The 21,599-nt window shown below is 40.6% G+C and overlaps 1 protein-coding gene across 11 annotated transcripts in view; it reads right to left on the reverse strand.

The window, feature by feature from the left end:
- Positions 1-4,259: 4,259 nt before the first annotated feature.
- Positions 4,260-21,599, reverse strand: part of LOC124185454 (tight junction protein ZO-1) — a 74,929-nt gene continuing 57,589 nt past the window's right edge. For 5 of the 11 annotated variants that reach the window (XM_046576248.1, XM_046576249.1, XM_046576253.1 and 2 more), the window contains 17 exons: positions 14,458-14,627; positions 13,650-13,852; positions 13,138-13,569; positions 12,965-13,031; positions 12,540-12,690; positions 12,261-12,412; positions 11,882-12,176; positions 11,632-11,803; positions 11,299-11,524; positions 11,040-11,214; positions 9,115-9,324; positions 8,668-9,006; positions 8,308-8,549; positions 7,800-7,995; positions 7,125-7,549; positions 6,035-6,237; positions 4,260-5,558 (listed from right to left, as the gene is read on the reverse strand). In XM_046576248.1, the coding sequence (XP_046432204.1) occupies positions 5,344-5,558; positions 6,035-6,237; positions 7,125-7,549; positions 7,800-7,995; positions 8,308-8,549; positions 8,668-9,006; positions 9,115-9,324; positions 11,040-11,214; positions 11,299-11,524; positions 11,632-11,803; positions 11,882-12,176; positions 12,261-12,412; positions 12,540-12,690; positions 12,965-13,031; positions 13,138-13,569; positions 13,650-13,852; positions 14,458-14,627 (3,873 nt within the window). In that variant the 3' untranslated portion in view covers positions 4,260-5,343. The other 6 variants (XM_046576257.1, XM_046576251.1, XM_046576252.1 and 3 more) reach the window with 6 other exon arrangements.

Raw genomic sequence — 21,599 nt, forward strand, 5'->3', positions numbered from 1 at the left:
CGCCCAATCGATTTCTCTCGCAAAATTACGTCGGAATAGTGCCCGAAAGAATTGATTCCAGCACTTTTCAAAATCGCGAAAATTTTCGCCAAAAATACAAAGGGGTTAACCTTCCTTTTTTTTTGACCAAAAAACTTTTCGTCTCAGAATTGATTCGTATGACCCTTGCCCGACCAATTGGACCCCAAGGAACTCAGAAAACGCAGCGAAAAGAGCGTGCGATCAACAGCAGAGAAATGACGAAGGAAAAAGCACCTGCTGAAAAATGTCGAAAATACAGGTTCTCGTTTTTTGGCTGTAACTTCTGATGCGTTGATCGCAGCGTATTGGGACTGCGCCCAATCGATTTCTCTCGCAACATCACGTCGGAATAGTGCCCGAAAGAATTGATTCCAGCACTTTTCAAAATCGCGAAAATTTTCGCCAAAAATACAAAGGGGTTAACCTTCCTTTTTTTTTGACCAAAAAACTTTTCGTCTCAGAATTGATTCGTATGACCCTTGCCCGACCAATTGGACCCCAAGGAACTCAGAAAACGCAGCGAAAAGAGCGTGCGATCAACAGCAGAGAAATGACGAAGGAAAAAGCACCTGCTGAAAAATGTCGAAAATCCAGGTTCTCGTTTTTCGGCTGTAACTTCTGATGCGTTGATCGCAGCGTATTGGGACTGCGCCCAATCGATTTCTCTCGCAAAATCACGTCGGAATAGTGCCCGAAAGAATTGATTCCAGCACTTTTCAAAATCGCGAAAATTTTCGCCAAAAATACAAAGGGGTTAACCTTCCTTTTTTTTTGACCAAAAAACTTTTCGTCTCAGAATTGATTCGTATGACCCTTGCCCGACCAATTGGACCCCAAGGAACTCAGAAAACGCAGCGAAAAGAGCGTGCGATCAACAGCAGAGAAATGACGAAGGAAAAAGCACCTGCTGAAAAATGTCGAAAATCCAGGTTCTCGTTTTTTGGCTGTAACTTCTGATGCGTTGATCGCAGCGTATTGGGACTGCGCCCAATCGATTTCTCTCGCAAAATTACGTCGGAATAGTGCCCGAAAGAATTGATTCCAGCACTTTTCAAAATCGCGAAAATTTTCGCCAAAAATACAAAGGGGTTAACCTTCCTTTTTTTTTGACCAAAAAACTTTTCGTCTCAGAATTGATTCGCATGACCCTTGCCCGACCAATTGGACCCCAAGGAACTCAGAAAACGCAGCGAAAAGAGCGTGCGATCAACAGCAGAGAAATGACGAAGGAAAAAGCACCTGCTGAAAAATGTCGAAAATCCAGGTTCTCGTTTTTTGGCTGTAACTTCTGATGCGTTGATCGCAGCGTATTGGGACTGCGCCCAATCGATTTCTCTCGCAAAATTACGTCGGAATAGTGCCCGAAAGACTTGATTCCAGCACTTTTCAAAATCGCGAAAATTTTCGCCAAAAATACAAAGGGGTTAACCTTCCTTTTTTTTTGACCAAAAAACTTTTCGTCTCAGAATTGATTCGTATGACCCTTGCCCGACCAATTGGACCCCAAGGAACTCAGAAAACGCAGCGAAAAGAGCGTGCGATCAACAGCAGAGAAATGACGAAGGAAAAAGCACCTGCTGAAAAATGTCGAAAATCCAGGTTCTCGTTTTTTGGCTGTAACTTCTGATGCGTTGATCGCAGCGTATTGGGACTGCGCCCAATCGATTTCTCTCGCAAAATCACGTCGGAATAGTGCCCGAAAGAATTGATTCCAGCACTTTTCAAAATCGCGAAAATTTTCGCCAAAAATACAAAGGGGTTAACCTTCCTTTTTTTTTGACCAAAAAACTTTTCGTCTCAGAATTGATTCGTATGACCCTTGCCCGACCAATTGGACCCCAAGGAACTCAGAAAACGCAGCGAAAAGAGCGTGCGATCAACAGCAGAGAAATGACGAAGGAAAAAGCACCTGCTGAAAAATGTCGAAAATCCAGGTTCTCGTTTTTTGGCTGTAACTTCTGATGCGTTGATCGCAGCGTATTGGGACTGCGCCCAATCGATTTCTCTCGCAAAATTACGTCGGAATAGTGCCCGAAAGAATTGATTCCAGCACTTTTCAAAATCGCGAAAATTTTCGCCAAAAATACAAAGGGGTTAGCCTTACTTTTTTTTTGGGCAAAAAACTTTTGGTCTCAGATTCGATTTAAACGACCCTTATCTGACCAATTGCACCCTCAGGAACTCAGAACTCGCAGCGAAAAGAGCGTAGGACCAACAGGAGAGAAATGGCGAGCGAAAAAGCACCTGCTGAAAAATGTCGAAAATCCAGGTTCTCGTTTTTTGGCTGTAACTTCTGATGCGTTGATCGCAGCGTATTGGGACTGCGCCCAATCGATTTCTCTCGCAAAATCGCGTCGGAATAGGCCATGAAAGAATTAATTCCAGCACTTTTCAAAATCCCGAAAATTTTCGCCAAAAATGCAAAGGGTTAGCCTTACTTTTTTTTCATTTTTGGGGCCGAAAATTTTTGGTCTCAGATTCGATTTGTATGACCTTTTCCCGACTAATTGGACCACCAGGAACTCAGAAAACGCAGCAAAAAGAGCGTGGGACCAACAGGAGAGAAATCACAAAGGAAAAAGCACCTGCCAAAAAATGTCGAAAATTCAGGTTCTCGTTTTTTGGCTGCAACTTTTGATGCGTTGATCGCAGCGTATTGGGACTGCGCCCAATCGATTTCTCTCGCAAAATTACATCCGATCAGTGCTACAAATAATTGATCCCGGCACATTTCAAAATCGCGAACATTTTCGCCTAAAACACAAAGGGGTTAGCCTTACTTTTTTTTTGGGCAAAAAACTTTTGGTTTCAGATTCGATTTAAACGACCCTTATCTGACCAATTGAACCCTCAGGAACTCAGAAAATGCAGCGAAAAGAGCGTAGGACCAACAGGAGAGAAATGGCGAGCGAAAAAGCACCTGCTGAAAAATGTCGAAAATTCAGGTTCTGGTTTTTTGGCTGTAACTTCTGATGCGTTGATCGCAGCGTATTGGGACTGCGCCCAATTGATTTCTCTCGCAAAATTACGTCGGAATAGTGCCTGAAAGAATTGATTCCAGCACTTTTCAAAATCGCGAAAATTTTCGCCAAAAATACAAAGGGGTTAACCTTCTTTTTTTTTTGACCAAAAAATTTTTCGTCCCAGAATTGATTCGTATGACTCTCGCCCGACCAATTGGACCCCAAGGAACTCAGAAAACGCAGCGAAAAGAGCGTGCGATCAACAGCAGAGAAATGACGAAGGAAAAAGCACCTGCTGAAAAATGTCGAAAATTCGGGTTTTCGTTTTTTGGCCGTAACTTTCGATGCGTTGATCGCAGCGTATTGGGACTGCGCCCAATCGATTTCTCACGCAAAATTACGTCGGAATAGTGCCCGAAAGAATTGATTCCAGCACTTCTCAAAATCGCGAAAATTTTCGCCAAAAATACAAAGGGGTTATTTTTTTTCATTTTTGGGGCTGAAAATTTTTGGTCTCAGATTCGATTTGTATGACCTTTTCCCGACTCATTGGACCACCAGGAACTCAGAAAACGCAGCAAAAAGAGCGTGGCTTCAACAGCAGAGAGATTCCGATGGAAATCCTATGTTTTATGGCTGTAACTTTTTATACAATGATCGCAACGTATTGTGACTAAGCGTAATCGATTTCTCAGGCAAAATTACGTCGAAATACTGCATGAAAGAATTCCTTTCTGATGCAATATATCATCTAATAGCGGTAGACAATTATTGCTTTCATGGTTTCATAGATTTGACTAACCTTTATCAATCGAATAGATTTAATGAACTGTATTCATAAAGTGGTTCAGTACAATTCTTTAGAGAGTATTCAATATTTCTAGAATACCACGAAAAAAGAATCAATTTATTCAATTAACTAAATGAAAATTCCGACCGGGTATTCATAAGTATATTGTATATTACATATCCAATTAAAGATTTTTGTGATTTCGAAACAAACATTCCAGTAATCAAAGTATTGACAACGAAATATTGTGTTTCCACGAGACAATCCACTACAAAATGAGTCTACAAATTGATTGTTTTGAAAAGGCAAAAGTATTCTCTGAGTGTACTCCAACGTTCGAAGCAATGATTGCAGCTGCTTGGGACCATTCGTAATAGTTTACTTTGCAGAAGATTAGTTATGTAACGCATTTGGTACCAGGTCATTTTCTTTACATGCAGATAATATAATCTTTACAGGTTGCAGGAGTAAAGGTAAAATGTAAATGTGGTAATCATTTTTTATAGTCGTGTCGAATCAAACACAATTATTCACAATAGAAATATTAGAGTTAGGTATTCCTATAGTGTATGTATCGTTATATTGATATTAGGATTCCAAATTAGTTAATCATATATCATCGCTAAATATAAAGAATTGAGCTTATAAACATCCATAACGTACATATAATACGCCCATGAGAATCGTACTTTTGAATATTCTCACACATGTCCAGAGATGAAACGAGCATACGTAAAGGTCAATTTCACACAGTAGATATTCATAATATTCAGAAATGATGTAGCTCACACCATCCGCTGAACATTCAAAATCAATTAAATTATTGCCAAGGTTTTTCTCGCTTATACATAATCTGAGTGTATTGCTGGTAATTTATTCTACTGCTATTCTAGGTCAATGTATAATTCTGCAATGCGGTCAAATTATATATGTATAGAGTAGTGTCCAATAAATGTCGCTTATAAACTCACAAGATCACAATAAACATGTTAATAATAATTAACAATACCAACGATGCCTATATTATACCTACATATAATACATGTATAATCGTGTCTATTATGTGATGACTCATTCGCAAAAATAAACTGCAACAAGACTTGTTGACCCATGCAATAGGTCATAACGCTTTTAATTCATTAACTCATTTTCAGAGTTTGGAGTAACAATAATGACCTGTCAAACGATTTGATAAAATTATGGTTTTGTCGGTTTATACAATAGTCTAATTTATTTGGTATTTTAGTCTTACTTTTTTCATGATTATCCCGAAAGAAACAATGAATTCTCGAAGATAAATTTATTCATGATTCCGAATTTTACAAAATGATGTTGAGAAATAACAAAGGAAAAACAAAACAATAAAATTCTCATAGAGAATGTACAATTATGTACAGTATTATTTATTTTTGTTCATTGACTTATTCAGATTGAAACTTACGTACCGGACAGACTCACAGCATAGTGTTTCAGTAATGTCCCTCAAACAGAAAAGTCAATTCAATAATCTTAAAACAAATTATCCGTGTGTGTTTGTCTGGTACAAAAATAAGATACACACTGAATATCTTAGAAATGATCAAGACGTACGGTGACATAATTAGAAGTATGGCTCGGTAGTTTAACATCCAACCAATTAGCAGTTGATTGGTTTTCTGTGTCAGTAGCTTTCAGTGCCAGCCTATGTGCGGGTGTAGCGTTGTGTGGAATCTTGAGTTCTACTGGGGTTAAAAAATCCAAGCCACGAGGTCCACACTCAACCACCGGACTCAGTAGAGATTCACCTGTGTAGAGTGAATAGACATGAAATGGTAAGTATACCTAAATTTATGGGGCCTCAAATAACTTCTCACTAGTAAAGTATGCATAAAAACATCACAATTTTTGGTATGACGCAATAGAGTAGTAAAACAGAGTTCTATACAAATTCTTTGGATATGGCACAACAGATTCATTAATACTCGGGCAATAGCAGACAATGTGGAATATGTCATTTGATATGTTTGCAGAAATAAATTATGGTGTACGTATTCAGGATTTGGTTGTTAATCAGATTTTGGTTGATGCACAAGTTGCAATTGTGGCAATATTACTTGTCATTCCCGAATTCAAATTCGAATTACATAACTCGAACGTTACATTCAAAAAAAAAATAAAAGTCGTATTCTTATCATTTTCAAACTTCATTTAATAGAGATATTGGCCGTTTTGAATATATGAAATGAATTCCATCACCAGATATCGGTAATGATAAGCTCACCGTGATGCATGGGTGGTGATACGGGTGAACAATGGCCAGAGGTATTATGCGTTTTGAGTATACGTGGAGCTGTTACAGAGAAGTAGATTTCTTGTTGTATCTGCAGCGGTAAGGCCCCAGGGGGTACCGTGAGTGTAACACCCCCTGGTCCTTCCAAAACACCACCTTTGCTACAGAACACACCCCGTGCCACCCCCAGTCTCCTATGATCAACCATCACCGTCACATTTGTTAGTTACATTTGTGTTATTTTAGTCTGAATGGCGTTGAGGGCCTGAACGGAAAGAGAGACTAAATCGGTTTATTCTTTGTGTGAAAGACGTGCTTAAAAAAATTCTCGCATCGTTCTCTGATATTGTCATGAAGTGCTAACTGTGAAACATGAGGTATTTGATCAAATGGTCGAATAGATTGGTTTTCTGTTTCAGTGATTCAACAAAGTAGGCTTTCAGCATATTGCATCACAAATGCAGCACTTGTTTCTACCGTATTTAAATTTTATATTCAATAATGTAAAGTAATCCAAAGAAAATTAATGAGTGAAGTATGATTTTATACATTTCTATATTCTTTAAATACCATAGATCAATGTATGTCATGTCAAAAGGATGATTAATCCCAGAAGAAGCTGCACATCAAAAATTTATTGTGTTTCGATTTCTTACTTTGTGCAGTAAATTACTGAATAATTAATATACATTTAAATATCATTTTAAGAACTATCCCACAGAATTTCATCGACATTGAAAACTTGAAAAACATTTTCCTTATTTATCTTTAAATTTTTTTTCTCGAGTTATTCCCCTTCGCCATCCAGACCCTCGGTTTTATTCTGAACTTCAGTGTCGTTAATGGTATCCTAATGAATGCAGAGTTTTAACCAGCTTTGTTAACATCCCTTTGCATAAGTATTAGCAGAATTTCGGCAAATTAATTAGTATGAAATAATATGATCCATTCGCATTTTACCTGATAGTCTCAATCGTCCATTTTCGTATCAGTTATATAAAATGCATGAGGGATGTGGAATATTTGTTAGAAAAAGTATGTGTTTGGTGTTCGAGACGGGATATGACACGATGGCTCATACCTTACATTGTGATGATGCAACGGTTTTCTGTATAGTTCAAAAGCACTGCCTCTCTGTTCTCTGCTTCCCGCCAGATCGAGTCCGTTGGGCTCCCTGTTGTTGTGACTCGAGTTCCCATTTCCCGTATTTCCCGTAACACCTCCATGACTATTGCTGTGACTGTGTCCGTTATGATTGATATTGTTGCGATTTTGTGCATGGCCAACGTTAATTTGTCCGGCACTGTTGCTGTGGGAATGCGTCATGGGGGAGCTGGAGTGAGGATGCGTGTGACTAAGGCTGTGACTGTGGTTCAGCGGTGACGTATGACTGTGACTGTGACTGTGATTTGAGTTCATGTTGTAACCCTCGTTATTACGATTAGGTGGAGGAATGTTGTAGTAGTACTGGCCGCTGTTACGCTGAATGTTACTGCCATTTTCAGCCTAAAATTGGTTGTATTATTGTTATTTTCATAATAGCGTCTGCCAAGGATCGACCGCTGTTTACATGTATTTACCAACTATTTAAATTGTTTGGACCCGGAGTTTGCCATATCCAAATTCAATTGATCATATCGAAAGGAAAATAAAAGGAACTTCGATATTTGTAGCGATCACGAGAAGTGTATTATGATATCATATGAATAAAAATGTAGACAAATTGATATCTCTCAGTTAAATATCGATAACTTACCCCATTGTGTATGTGTGATGTGGCGATGGAATAACTTTTGGCATGCTGATACAAACTACTGCTGTTCGTCTCATCTTGAGGTAAAGGCTGCTGTGGAGGCCTGTAATTCTTGGGTTTTGGAGGTGGTATTGGCTTGTAAGAACCACTTGGCTTTCCTTGAGGGGGTGGAACAGCGGGTTTATAATCTCCCGTCCGGCTACATATACGGGAAAAGCAAAGATCTAGCTTACTAGGATATGGGAGCAAGAAAACAATTTAAAAAATGGGCAATGAAAATACGTGGCAGATATAATACATGGACGTGAAATCAAACTAAGGTATCTCTTTTGGAAATATATATTCCACAAGTTCTCCTTATCGATCGAGGCTTTCGAACGACCCTGCAGAAACAGTTGAAATTTAAATCAATCGATCTAGACAATCTTAAAATCAAAGCAGGCACTTGTTCTCATTAGAAGTATGAAAAGACAATTTCAAGGTAGTCTGGTAGAGAAATAAATCCGCGCACCTGTATTTGGCATAATCTGTACGTATTTGATTTTCTTGAGCTGGAATAGGCTGTGCTGTAGACCTTGTGAATCTGTAAGGATCGTGAGCTCGTGGTGAAACAGGAACACCACCGCTCTTCAAATCATCTGGAACATTAGGTCCTAGTCGACCGGTCGATGTATTGAGATTGGTGGCTGTATACGTTGCATTTCCGTTTGTATTATTATACGAATCGTAAGAAGACATACTATCGTAGCTTCCCTGAAAATTGAAAACACAGTAAGATTCCTGAATCCAATTATGAAAGTCTTTTTAAACAAATAGAACCAACTTCCAAAGCACGTAATATCAAGAAACTAAGAAAATAACTGGCTCTTACTGCTGTTGGCTGTGCTCTTTCTAATGATGATGTGGTATTAGCTCTATGGGGGGTAGCATTAATATAATTTCCCATATCCAGGACGGAATCAGTCTTGTTAGCAAGTCTCTCCTGGGCAGTTCGCCCAGCAGTCCCACGGTGTGTTTGATTTGGTGGTTTTGCATTGCGATCTACTCTAGGTGGTAAATCAGGTGGTCCTTGATGTGGCGATCTTTGTTGAGGTGGCCCCCCAGGATATTGAGGTGGACCAGACTGATCGTTGGTTTGACCAGGTATTGAAAAACCATATTTGCTATCACCTACACCCCCCTGCGACCTCCGCTTATGCTGTTCAAAGGCCTATAGATATGGAAAAAATTGCAACATTTGAACCAGATATAAATAATGAACGTTCGATGGTATAAAAATCATGGAACTGCGTGTGCGACATAATTTGAAAATAATTACCTGGTAATTGGTGGTATACGGCGGTGGTGCACTAGTGTCGTCTTGAGTAGCGATGCTTGGATCGGAGCTACTCTTCAACCTAGTTGGCGGCCCCAAAGCACCAGGAAGGGGAGGAGCAGGGCTCAGCTCCAGGTCACTCTCCGGGGAGGAAGCGTAGGAGAGGCGAGAAGTCATCGGGAACAGGAAGTCATCCGAAAGGGCCTCTTCCGGCTACGCTCACAGAACACACGTGTCGCAACGTTACAAAACAGTGGGGATAAGACAAGTACAACAAAATTGTGAATTGGATTGAATACGGCAGTGCAATTAATACGATATACATTAAAAGCTTACACGTGGTTATTGACAAAGTGTAATTATACTTTAATATGGCATTCTGTTTTTTAAATATGTTACCCGAAATTTCCATTCAATGTTCTCATTTACAACATTGATCACCTTATCATTTTTTGTTTCGGTAACAAAATAAAACCTACGATTTACAAAATTACCGATTTTAGAATTAGGGTGAAGTATCCTCACGCATTGTATCAAAGAATTTTCAAACTTTTCAGAATATACGTGAGGAGGAAATATTTTCAACTAATAATTTAATTTTAATCAATACTGGTTTAGAATATTCAAGAACACTCAATTCAACAATGCATGAAGAAAAGGAGTAAAATATAGAGAAAGCTTTCACACGATACGTGTGTACAATTTGTTGCCAATTTGAACGAACAGATAAAAAGAATTCTACTTACGAACCGACAATTGATTTATTGCGTACCATAAATAACTAACAATATAGATCTAAAAAAATCAACTAAACAAATTATGAGTAAGTTATCAGATCTATGAACAAACTGGAGTTGTAGTACAAATAATAAAAATTCACACGTCAATCAAGTACACAAATTGGATATTTGGAATCGAATACGAGTCGACAGTCACAAATTAAACGTTTTCATGCACCAATTAATAATTATCATATCACATACTACAAACAATACAAAACATTGAATATACAGAAATTACAGGACAGGATCTGTTTAAACAAGGAGGGATCTATACGTAGCCGAAAAATTGCTCGTGAATGACATTTGCGGAACTGTGTAAAGGTGGAGGAGGTAGTAAGGGTGGAGATAGGCGATTTGAACTTGGAGGACGTGGCGGCAATGGCAACACATTGATACTATTATTATTATGCTCGTAATATGCCCCAACGTCACGAAATGGTGGAGGAGTTGGCGGACGATAGGGATGGTAAGGTGGAAGATACAGGTCCGACACCATCTCTATTGGCTACAACCAACACCATAAATTTTCTAAAATCAATTATTATTACACAAAATAATCCTTATGGCATTTTTACGAATATTTGTGGATAACAGATAATCGTCAGGGCAAAGTAACGCTGCTGTAACAGCCCAAAAGCAGGAAAAAATAATTTCAAAAGCAAACAAATTTTGCATTTCAAATTGATAATAGATGCGAAGGTATAAATTACAAAATTTTACTTCCGTTAGAATTGTGTTTAAATTTGAAAGCAATGAATATTGAATAAAAGGTGTACTGTCTCGCCAGCTATCAGAAATTGTAATTAGATAGCAATATTTTTCGCCTCTCCCATACGATTTTCTGTTTTCTCAGAGTTCTGTTTTCCCAGACAAAGAGTATACGTATACAATTAATAAAGGTCCCAGATTACATGTTCATGCATATATTGAATCAAGGTAATTTCTGTTTTTTCTTTTTATTTTGCATTATCATGTAGTGCAGTCTTAGATGCAACCTTGAGAAAAACAACTGGTCGATGAAAAAAAATGAATTATTCACATTTCTTGTTGAAATAATTCAATACCCTGCATTTCAAATGCCATATTACACAAAAATTATATCAGAACAATACAATAGATTAGCCATATTAGAGCGAAAAACCTCACCTTGGTTTGGCTCATCCATAAAGGACCTTGTTGCTGTCTGTCTATCAATTCTCTGAGTTTTCTGTACCATGCTTCTGGTGTGGTCAGAGTAACAACTGCACTGAATACATGACCCCAGATTTTATCCAATTTTTGACACTGTTCAAGTAGCTTTTTGCTGCTCTTGTGTGCCGACCTGAATGAAGAGAGACATTAAATAAGCCCAGTACAAAAATTGGAGGTGGTTACTAAACAAGTTTATTGTTAGTTGAAAACTCACTTTGGTATCCCAGCACGCATTTCTTTGATAGTCTGTTTGTTTTCCGCTTTGAGAAAAATTACGATAGGATAAAATTGAGCATAATTCAAACGGTCGACAGCATTTGGTGTTATATCCAACAGCGCGTGTTTTCCTCTGTCCATTACTTCTCTTATGGCACTTAATCGAATGATTCCTGACGATTTGGTACTCTTTCCGCTGCTTTCGTCCATCTGACTTTCCATTTCTATGATTGAAATCGACGTTTGGAAAGTAATTATACATGAAGTTATCGCTACTATACTTAAATTTTCAATAAAAAATATACCGCCACTCATAACACAGGAAACTTACGAGGAGACGTGAATTTATCAGGGAAATCTTTGAGTAGCTTTTCCCTAGCGAGATCAGCTACCGGTCCAAAGAGAACCACAGGTCTAATAAATCCTGGGTGTCGCAACACGACTCGTTCATAAGCCGGAAACTTGCTTACGCTGTCTGAGAATACAACGTCGTCCCAATGGTCCTATGAGCAAGCAACACATAGTAAAATTTCAATTCAGATTTTGCAGGTGAAAAAAATGTAAAAAGATTGACCACACACCCTGCCAAGTGATTTAGATCTCCTATGACTACCACGTCGTCTTCTGAAGAAGCTACCTCTGCTTTCGCTGGCGCTGAGTTCTTTCTTAGTAGCGTTAAATTGAGCTGTAGCCAATTCCTCGGCACGTGCCTTGTTCGGTATTATTCCTTTTTGAACTTCTTGGTTGTTTCGTCCGATTCGGAAAACCTGCCACGAGCCTACGACACCGTTATGTAACGTGTCAACGACATGAAATACGTCGCCAGAGCGAAAACTCATCTCTCCTTTCTCAGGCTGTTCATAATGGAAGTGAGTCCTATGAAAAACCAGTAAATTAAATGTATACTCAGATAACTTTAACAGATTATCACAACGCACAAATATCAACACCCATTCTTACTTAATGTGAAAAGAGTCGCCTCTTCCAGATGCCACAATTTGGTCATACTCCTGACGCCTGTGTTGCACTATGAGATCGATTTGTTCTTGAAGGCTTAGTAAAAAGAGTACTGCTTCTTCTCTGGTCACTCCCTTCATGTCCATATCATTTACCTTAAAGATTAAGATGAAAATAAATTAATGGATTTTATAGATTATGGTTGTAAAATATTCCAATCATTCTTCATAAAAATATTCTTACATGTTTTTGAATAATACTATGCATATTTTATAGCTGTACCTTGAGTATTTTGTCACCAGGCTGTAGACCCTGCAAAGACGCCGGGCTGCCCGGTTGAACCGCAGTTACGAAAACCCCGGTCTCATTTCCACCTGTCAAACGAACCCCGACCGATCCTTCCTTTTGGAACGTTATGAACCTAGGATCCGGCCTGTGCATTGAAAGTTATGAAATTTTTTGTAGGTATATATTGCAACTACAATTACTAACTGCAAATACATTTTCTCAATCAAACACTCGAGGTTCATACATAACAAGCATGTGAAGAAATCAAGAATTGCATGCCAGCTTGAACTACACTTTCGGGGGTTTGTATTTGCATAAGTGATACCGAAATGCAATTCAGTTGAAAATATTTTCAAAAGGATGCGTCTGCACCTCTTCGCAGTGCGGTTTTAATTCAATAATACATTCCGTCAACTTACATGGGTTGTTTTGTTCGTTGAATGAGAGGATCCTCGTCGTAGAGTTGCCTCCTTGAACTGTAATAATCTGCAAGTCGAAAAGGTAAAGTTAAACCAAGACAAATCATATAAATAGAACTGGCACCCACGAATTACATTCAATATACTCTCCACAGCAGTCTTAAATGCCTCACCTTCTGGCCGGGGTGGCGGTGGTCTGGGAGGATCTACCGTCGGAGTAGCGGGTAGATCGAGCTGGCTGAGTGATACGTCTAAAAGAGGTCCCCTCGATCTTCCCCTGGGTGCGAGATTACTTTTGTCTTCCATAGGCTGCCTTGTGGGTGGCGGTACGTAGAGATTTTGACTACTGTAGCTAGCAGCGGAGAGATACTCGCCCGATTCGCCTTTGCTGGGCTGATGGGAGTGCGAGGGAACCGGGGTTTCTCTCGTAACGACGATCGACAGTCGGTCCTTGCATTGATCCATCAACTTCCGAGCCTCCTTCAGACTCATATTGTCCGCAGCCACCCCGCTGATTCTGGTCAAAACATCCCCGGGTCGGACTCCGGTACCTTCGCGCGTTACTTCTCTTACGTAAAGACGACATCCTAGGATGATTCCAAAGTCTGTGGGACAAGTGAAAATGGAAGTTGAGCTCCAAGAGAGGAGGAGTATGATCTCTTCACTCGAGGGCAGCATCACCTACCGTCTTTCTTGTTGTTCCTCGTCAAAGTTAATCTATGACTCTGTGGTACAGATGTGCCCGGAGATCCAGGAACGTTCGCAGAAGCTCGGCGTTTCACTACCAAGAGGACCGTTGATCCAGAGTCTCGAAGAACGCGAACAGCGGCTCCGTAGTCGGCACCCTCCAGGGAAACGCCATTGGCGGATATGATGCGGTCGTTCACTCTGAGGAAAAGTTGTAACGTAACATGATCAACCGATGATTACGGATATTATAAGAGTAGTTTCAGATCTACGACAAGCTTTGGATGAGAAGGTATCTTCTTAAAAACGATTTTTCCCTGATAAAACTCTTTCATCGCGTTGGGGGAGAAGACGCAAGTATGTACGAAGGAACGAAGGAACAAAGGAGTGATTTATCGCTCGTAGAAGTCCAGAGAACGTATCTACGGCTAACGTAAGTTAGAGTCTCGGTGCATCGTAAGTCTCGTCGTCGTCCGCGAGACCGAGGAACGCGAAGGTTAAGGTGAAGAGGCGGAATGGAGATCACGGCAAGAAGTGAAATCCCATTAAATTCAGCTGATAACTGGTCATATTCTCGGGGTGGTTTTAGAGTTTGCTCCGCGAAAGATCTCCCTGCAGGTTGAGGCCTTGGGCGAGGTTTATAGAAGAGCAATAACTTGGAATCAGTGGTTGAGAGAGGCGTATTTAACGGTGTACTTTACGGGGAGAATACCATTTTCGTAATTTCAGCTCGTTCACGGACAGTCGAGCCGTTACACCGATAAGAAAATTCATGAAGTAGGTACCGTCACGATGAATAGACTTACTGAAGCTTTCCTTCGGCGGGTCCGGCCTTTAGTACATCAGAAATTGCGATCGCGGGATCTCCGTTCGTGAAATGAGGATTGTCCCGACCCCCGGAGACGGCGATACCGAATCCGTAACCGGGGACTCTGGTCACGGTAACATGATGAACTTCCCATCCTCTGTCTCCGACCTGGAACATAAAATCGAACCGTTGATGTCACTCGATCCTAATTTGGCCACGGAGTGTTACATGAGAAAAAAAAATGTTTACAAAACTGACGCAATGTTATCTCATAAATCCGCTTATCCGGCCGGCCAATACTTTCCATCTATCGTTGATTATAGTTGTATCGGTTAGCCAGCGCAGGTAATGATCGCGAATCACCGTCCAAATTGGTATTTTTATTATATCCGCTTGTATCGAATTCCGCCCATACATATTTGCACGTCTGTTAAATCGGTAAAAACAATGTGAAATAAAATGGTTCCTTAAAACTTGTAAGTTTATTTCTTTATTTTATTACACTACGATCGATGAGTTGAATCATTTATGATGAGAAAATTTGGTATTTTTAGCTATGACGTTAAGGAGACAAATGTATCAAGACTGTCTTTTTCCCCCGCAGACACCGTGTAGAATTTATTACACTAGCATACATATATGTGTACATACCTGGCGGTCTAAAGTACAACGGAATATGTATTAAGCGTTTTAGAGGAGGCGGAATATACAGCTGGGTGTATTGAAATTCCCAAGGATTGTCGTGGTGTGCAAGACATCGGTTCAAAGTTCATTCGGTACTCGACGAGCGGATGTTTTAACTGAATCTTTAAATAATAACAATGCCCTAAACGTTACCGGTTACCCATAGAACAGATTATTTCCAGTTAATTAGTGCCAACTTTTCGGTACAGTAATCCAATGACGTAATATTTTTTGCCAATTGGAATCTACGTTTCGAAAGTTTAATCCCGAACATTAGCCACGAAATAAATTTTACCGCTACACTGACGTAGTTTTATCAAATATAAATAAATAAATAAATGGAAAAAGAACGCAGTTTGCGTATAATAATTACCACCGAGCACGTAAATCCATCGTACATTGTGTGTGAAATTTGTTTCCGTGTCAATATTCAATGATCCGTGTTAATGGATCCAATTTAACTGCAGGGAAACAGCTGCGTGAACCGTCAAGCTTTTTCATCGGTATCCGTTCTCCGAGGTACGTAAAAACCAACAGGAACCCGTCGGATAGTTGCGAAGAAACGTTTTTGCAAGTGCTCAAACGGAACGCAAATCCTCAGATTTTGTAATCCTTCCTCTTGCTAAACGCGGGAAAGTTTCGTTTTTACATGTTACAGTTACAAAGTTGAATGAATTTTCAACAACACGTAAGCCTCTTCCGGTTTTTTTTCCCTAAAAATCTGAGGATGGTCTTATAGTTACGAGATGGGTGAACTGCAGGCGCCATGGTTGAGTTTGGAATCTGTCAGCACCCGACACTCGAAACTCTGAAGAGGATTCGGTGGGTGCGACCGTTGACATTCTAAATAAAATCCAGCAGTCCCTCGGTCGCGTTCATGCGTGTGCACAGTAAAGCCAACTTGACAACATAAACCACCGTACACATACATAGACTGTACGAGTGTAGAGGAATAAAATGAAGCAAAGTCCACGAAAGATAAAACAACCCACCAAGGAACAATCCAGAAGTCAATTAGTAAGTCGGCCCCATTTTCTTCGGAGAAGCAACCGAATAACAGCCTTCCCAAAAAAAATGCATAATACACCCATGCTCTTTGACGTAGACGTCTATTTGGTAGGTTGTACTGTAACCATTATACGGAAGGAATACGAACGAGCTTGGTTGTACTAATTTTACGACGAGAAAGACGAAAATAAATAAATGCACAAGACGAGGATAATATTTGCAAAGCCCCATTAGCTGTTGGCGTTTCATGCCGCACAGGCATTGAGATGTACGTAGGAAATGTATTTGCGGTAAATGATCTGGATTATTTATAATCATCGAACATAGTTTCACATCTTTCCTTTAATACCTAATGTATTCCGTAAACGCAGCGACGATTATCGGGTTTACGCATGCCGTATTCCGAAGGGTTTTACAAGTGGTTGAATGTACATGTCGACATGGTGATTCTCGGTTTAAATAAATTTTAGCGTATAGGGTGATTACTTTATTGCCGTCAGTAAACGATACTCAATAACATGGTAATATGTGTAGGACACTGATTTCTGCGGTATGCTGCTGATCGTAGATAGGTTCAAGAGTGTGTGATAATTACAGGGTCTAGGCTCGCAGGTCGTCTTTGAAATAATACCATAAGGCTGTTTACCACCGCAATGAAACTGCAGCGTCGAGAAATTCTTCCTCTATGTCGGTGTGCGTTCGTAAATGTACAGACGAGACATCATTAATTGACGAAGATGCCTATTTCCTAGAGTGTATCAGGGCATAGAGCGAAATATAGACGCAGAATATACTTTACGTTCGTGACATGGAAATGCTCGATTACGTGTAACGAGAACAAAAAAACGCCGTTGTAAGTATGAATATTTTTGTACGAATAAGCGCGTTTTGAATGATACCCAAGTTAAAACGAGGGAAAAACAAAAAAAAAAAAAATTATATATTTTTGTAACACAGATACGGTGACGCCCCAATTCTGTCAACCACACGCGCCTATAAAAACCAGAACACGAGACGCTCAAAATTTTTTGACGGTTCAATTTCAAGTCAAGCGTACATCACCTTTCAGTATGTCAAAACTTTTCAACTATTTTAATGTTTTTGTTTTCGTTGTATACCATCAAGCTGTTTTTCCATCCACGAAGGAGAAAAGAAACGTGCGTCAGATAAAATATGTCTGAAAGAAATTCATGCGAGACATAGATCTTGTTCGATGTGATGTCTACGCGTAAGGAAGATATTATCCAACGCGAGACAAAAGCGAATACGTACTACAATACATATACCGCATGAATACCAATAGAGATACTTTTTTCTTCTTTCCTTATCTTCGTCTCTATCGCTCGGTTGTCTCTTTGTACAATTATACAGTTGTGTGTACTCACGGCGAACAGATACGGAAGTTATGACCCCGTTGCAAACCACCGCCATACGACGTTTAATCGCAACGGTAGCTGTAACCATCGGCAACCACACGCGGAGATATCTAACATACAATCAGAGTCGGGGTGATAATTTGCGCCGTCAGGTGGAATGTTACCAATCATTTTATAACACCGGGAAAAAATCCGTTTCCTTCAATATGCAATTATTGCAAGTAATTCAATGGTGGATTTGGTAGGATTTTTTTAGCCTTTGGGGAATTCTTTGTTATAACGAGCTGACTAATGATAAACTACTAAAGAAGACGAAAAAATCATCGGATTAAAGATGTCAGGTCTGTTATTTAAACGTGGCAACAGAGTTTAATATACCATCAAGCGACATACCGTGAGTACATAGATATTCACTGTTCTATTCGCTGCCTTGACAATCAGTAATGGGTACAAGATTAAGTCAGCTGAGTATTTATCGTGATCGTTTGTTCGACATCTGGCACAACAGCTTACCGTATCGTGCATGGTCATTAACTCGGTAAACTTGGTACACCCTGAACTCGAAGAACGCTTGTATCACGCAACATACACACAAGACCGCATGTAATAATGTAGCTTAATTTGCGTGTTACCACATAAATCGTCAAGTTTTTAGGGGTATAAGTGCGTGTGCGCGTACTGTACACGTGTATACATGTATGCGACGAGCAGTGTTTCCGTAATCTCGAAGAATTCCTCCAGCAGAGTCATTGTAGCCGTGGGAAAGTACCTCGCAATTGTGGACATCGTCCCTAGTCATAGTCGTAGTTCTCGTCCTCGGGGCGAGAAGACAGGCCTGGGTCATCATACAGTCTCGTCATAGCTGGTTGTGTTCACATTCGTACAAACCGCAGCCATATTGCCCTCGCATCTGGCGAACACGTGCAGCAGCGTGCATGGTCTGATCCTTTAAGGCTCGAGAGCCTGCAGCAACAGCAACAGCAGCAACCGCGGTGTCGAGATCCATACGAATATGCTTCACGTGTTGCTGCGATTATCGCCGCTGTCATTTTCTCCTCCAGGTTTTTTTCTTTTTTTTCTCTCTCTCTCATATTATACCCATTAACCTGTGGCGTAGAGCTACCGGCTATGCACTTGGTGTCGAAGAGTCATGAACTGCAGAAAATGAGTTGCTGCTGCTGCAGTCCGAGTGCGGATCGTCCAACATGTGCACAGGTCGGTTTCTTTTTAGCACCAGTTTGGGTTTATGTTGATATTTGGGGTAATAAGTCAGTTGAAACTCTTGACTTGCAGTGCCAAGGGTTGGTTACTTGGTTGATACATCCAAGATACATCTGAACCTAACTTCAGCAACCAAGATGGACAAATATTATCTCTCTATAAAACACCATTAGAGTTAATCCGTGACATCTGTAATTACGATCAAATCACGATCAGGTCTCGCCCAAAATCCACGCTACATAGTTTGAAAGCGGAGGGATTACTGTCTCACGATATAACGATCAAGGGTGCGATTCGTTACGGGTTCGACCTGGTCCACCCAGCTGAAGAACATGGCGTTGCATGTGGAGAAAAGGTGTGCGGAGTCTGAGTTTGGCTTTGATCTTCGCGACGCGCGTGACTTTTTCTCACGCGGACGTCGTGAATCGACGAACGTGCGGTGAACCTGGATCCCACAAAGACTGTTTATATGGTCAGATTTCACCCACAACAGCGTGTGCCGCCTCTTCTCTCGTCGAGAGGAACGAGAGTTAATTGGCCGGGCTCGCCGCGACATCGCGAATCGCGTTTTGTAACTGCACTGGCATAATGTGTGAGATACGAAGTGGACACAGAGCTGCAATGACCGTCTCCGCAGCGTAAGAACGTACAAATCGTCTGGAAGTAAGTTTGAAATATTTTCCGTTTAAGCAGTAAGTCCAATACTGCAATATTGTGTGTTAAGACTGAAGTTAAGAAAGCGCCATCTTGTCAAACAAATCTGATTGCGAGTAAAATATGACCGCGTACTAACACAGAACAAACTCTCTCGAGTCTAGAATCATAAGGAATGCGAAATAAAGTGTATGCAGAAAACACGTGCAGATCGAGTTCTGTTAATTCGCAACAAAAGGTGTCAGGATTAGTGTCGGTGCACATAATATCCAAGCAGCTGGCGTAGGCGCTGCTGCAGATCGAACAAACTCTACGGAGTAAAAGTAGTCCTAGATACGCGTAGCTTTGATAAAACCGATCTCGTGTAGTGAGCGAACGATGCGTGGCAATTCCAGCCGACAGACAAACTTGGATATATACTTTCTTGGTACCGCGTTACGGTAGTTTACCGTTCAATTTGGTCTGCTCGGCGATTTTCTCTCCTCGACTCTGAATGCACACGCGTAGTTTGTTCTCGCATGTCGCTAGTTATAAGCACACACATCCAAGCTGCAACTAAATAAATCGGTTCGCGATATCGGTCTTCCGTTACTATGCGACTACCTCTTGGCGGTATTTGCGAAATTTTATTTCTAACATCCATACGTGTATTCGTCGAACGCGCCTGCAGTGTGTGGGAATATCCTGGTCTCAAAATGAAGGGAGGTGAGGTTGGCGCTCGTTACAGCCACGTTTAAGAGCAACTACTTGCGTGGTAAGATTATGATGAGACTTTCTTACCACTCGCACGAGATCCTCAAGCGGCTTTCCCCGGAGTGAAAATACTCTAGCATCAAGTTTGCAGTATAGCTGTATTATTCCGAGAAAATAACGCCTAGCGTTTTGTCCCTAAGATACGAGAAGATATCTGAAACGTGGCCGGTTCGTCTTGATCTCGTATTTGTGGTACAGTCAGCGTGTTTCCTCTTCCTCATCTCTTGCCATAAGTCCACTCGAAAATTTTCCCAATTTTTCTTTTACTTTATTTTTTTTATTTTCACGTACTTGCGGAAAGTTCAAACAACAAATGTTCGGATGTAACTTGAGAAAAATAAGAATGGAGTTCAACCCTCTCTGACAGTAAGCAGTCAGCGGCGTTGTTTCAGGCGCGCATTCGCTCTTATCGCGCGTTAAGTATTCCGGGACACGTGCAGCAGGCGGACATTGTTTCTACGCCGGAAGTGCAGCGTTAGCTGCCGGTATAAATTTATAAAACGATCCCGAGCCGGGTATAGAGACCCGGCCCTAATGAACCAGTCGCGACTTTACTACCCTGCAGTACCCTGCAGACAACGACACGATCTCTAATGATCTTGTATATTAATAGGTCCAGCACGCAGGTCCGCAAGCCCAGGAATATACTCTCGATGCGTTCCTTCGAATAAAAAATAATTTCATTGCTACTATTATTCTTGTCACGTCACATATTAATCCGTCAAACATTTTGCAAATATTTCTATTCATAAACGCGTTAACATTACAAAATCTATACAGCAGAAATGTTTTCGAGAACTGCAATAAAAAAAAAATTCATATCGAGTAATCGACTCGAGCCTATCATTGAGTGTGAAGAAATACGCCTGTGTATACCGCGTACAAACGTGAAAACAAGCAGGTTCGGCGCCTGCGGATAGTCAACCGGAGTTACAATTTTCCATTTCGAAGAACGAAATTGTAACGCCCGGTTGCCTATCTGTAGGCGCCAAGGTGACTTATTTCCACGTTCAGGTCCGGTATAGTACAACATACACGTATATCCAAGCGGCTATGCGTCGAGGTCTCCGAACTCCGATCAAAGCAGAAGCCAGATGAACGGAAGTCAACCTCGTGCAGACCGGGGGCTTCCTTCCGTCAAGGTAAAAAAGATATTCTATAAATCTATCAGGCTGTTTAGATTCGAACGAGCGCGTCGTCAGCGGAAATCTCACCGACACATGTACATATAAAATTGTACGATGGCACGATGACAGTGACGTCGGATCGATCAATACCGTAATACATTAAACCTCACCGTGCGACTCGTCGTTTATAGAGTATACGTGCACCGTATACAGGAAGTTTTTCAACAAATGTAATAGCTGTTTTTTCATTAAATTTGAGAAGTGAATTTGATCCATTGAAGCCCGAAGTCATCGGGGTTTGATTATTCTCTTTCTAT

This window comes from Neodiprion fabricii, chromosome 6 (genome assembly GCF_021155785.1).
Source record: "Neodiprion fabricii isolate iyNeoFabr1 chromosome 6, iyNeoFabr1.1, whole genome shotgun sequence".
NCBI lineage: Eukaryota > Metazoa > Arthropoda > Insecta > Hymenoptera > Diprionidae > Neodiprion > Neodiprion fabricii.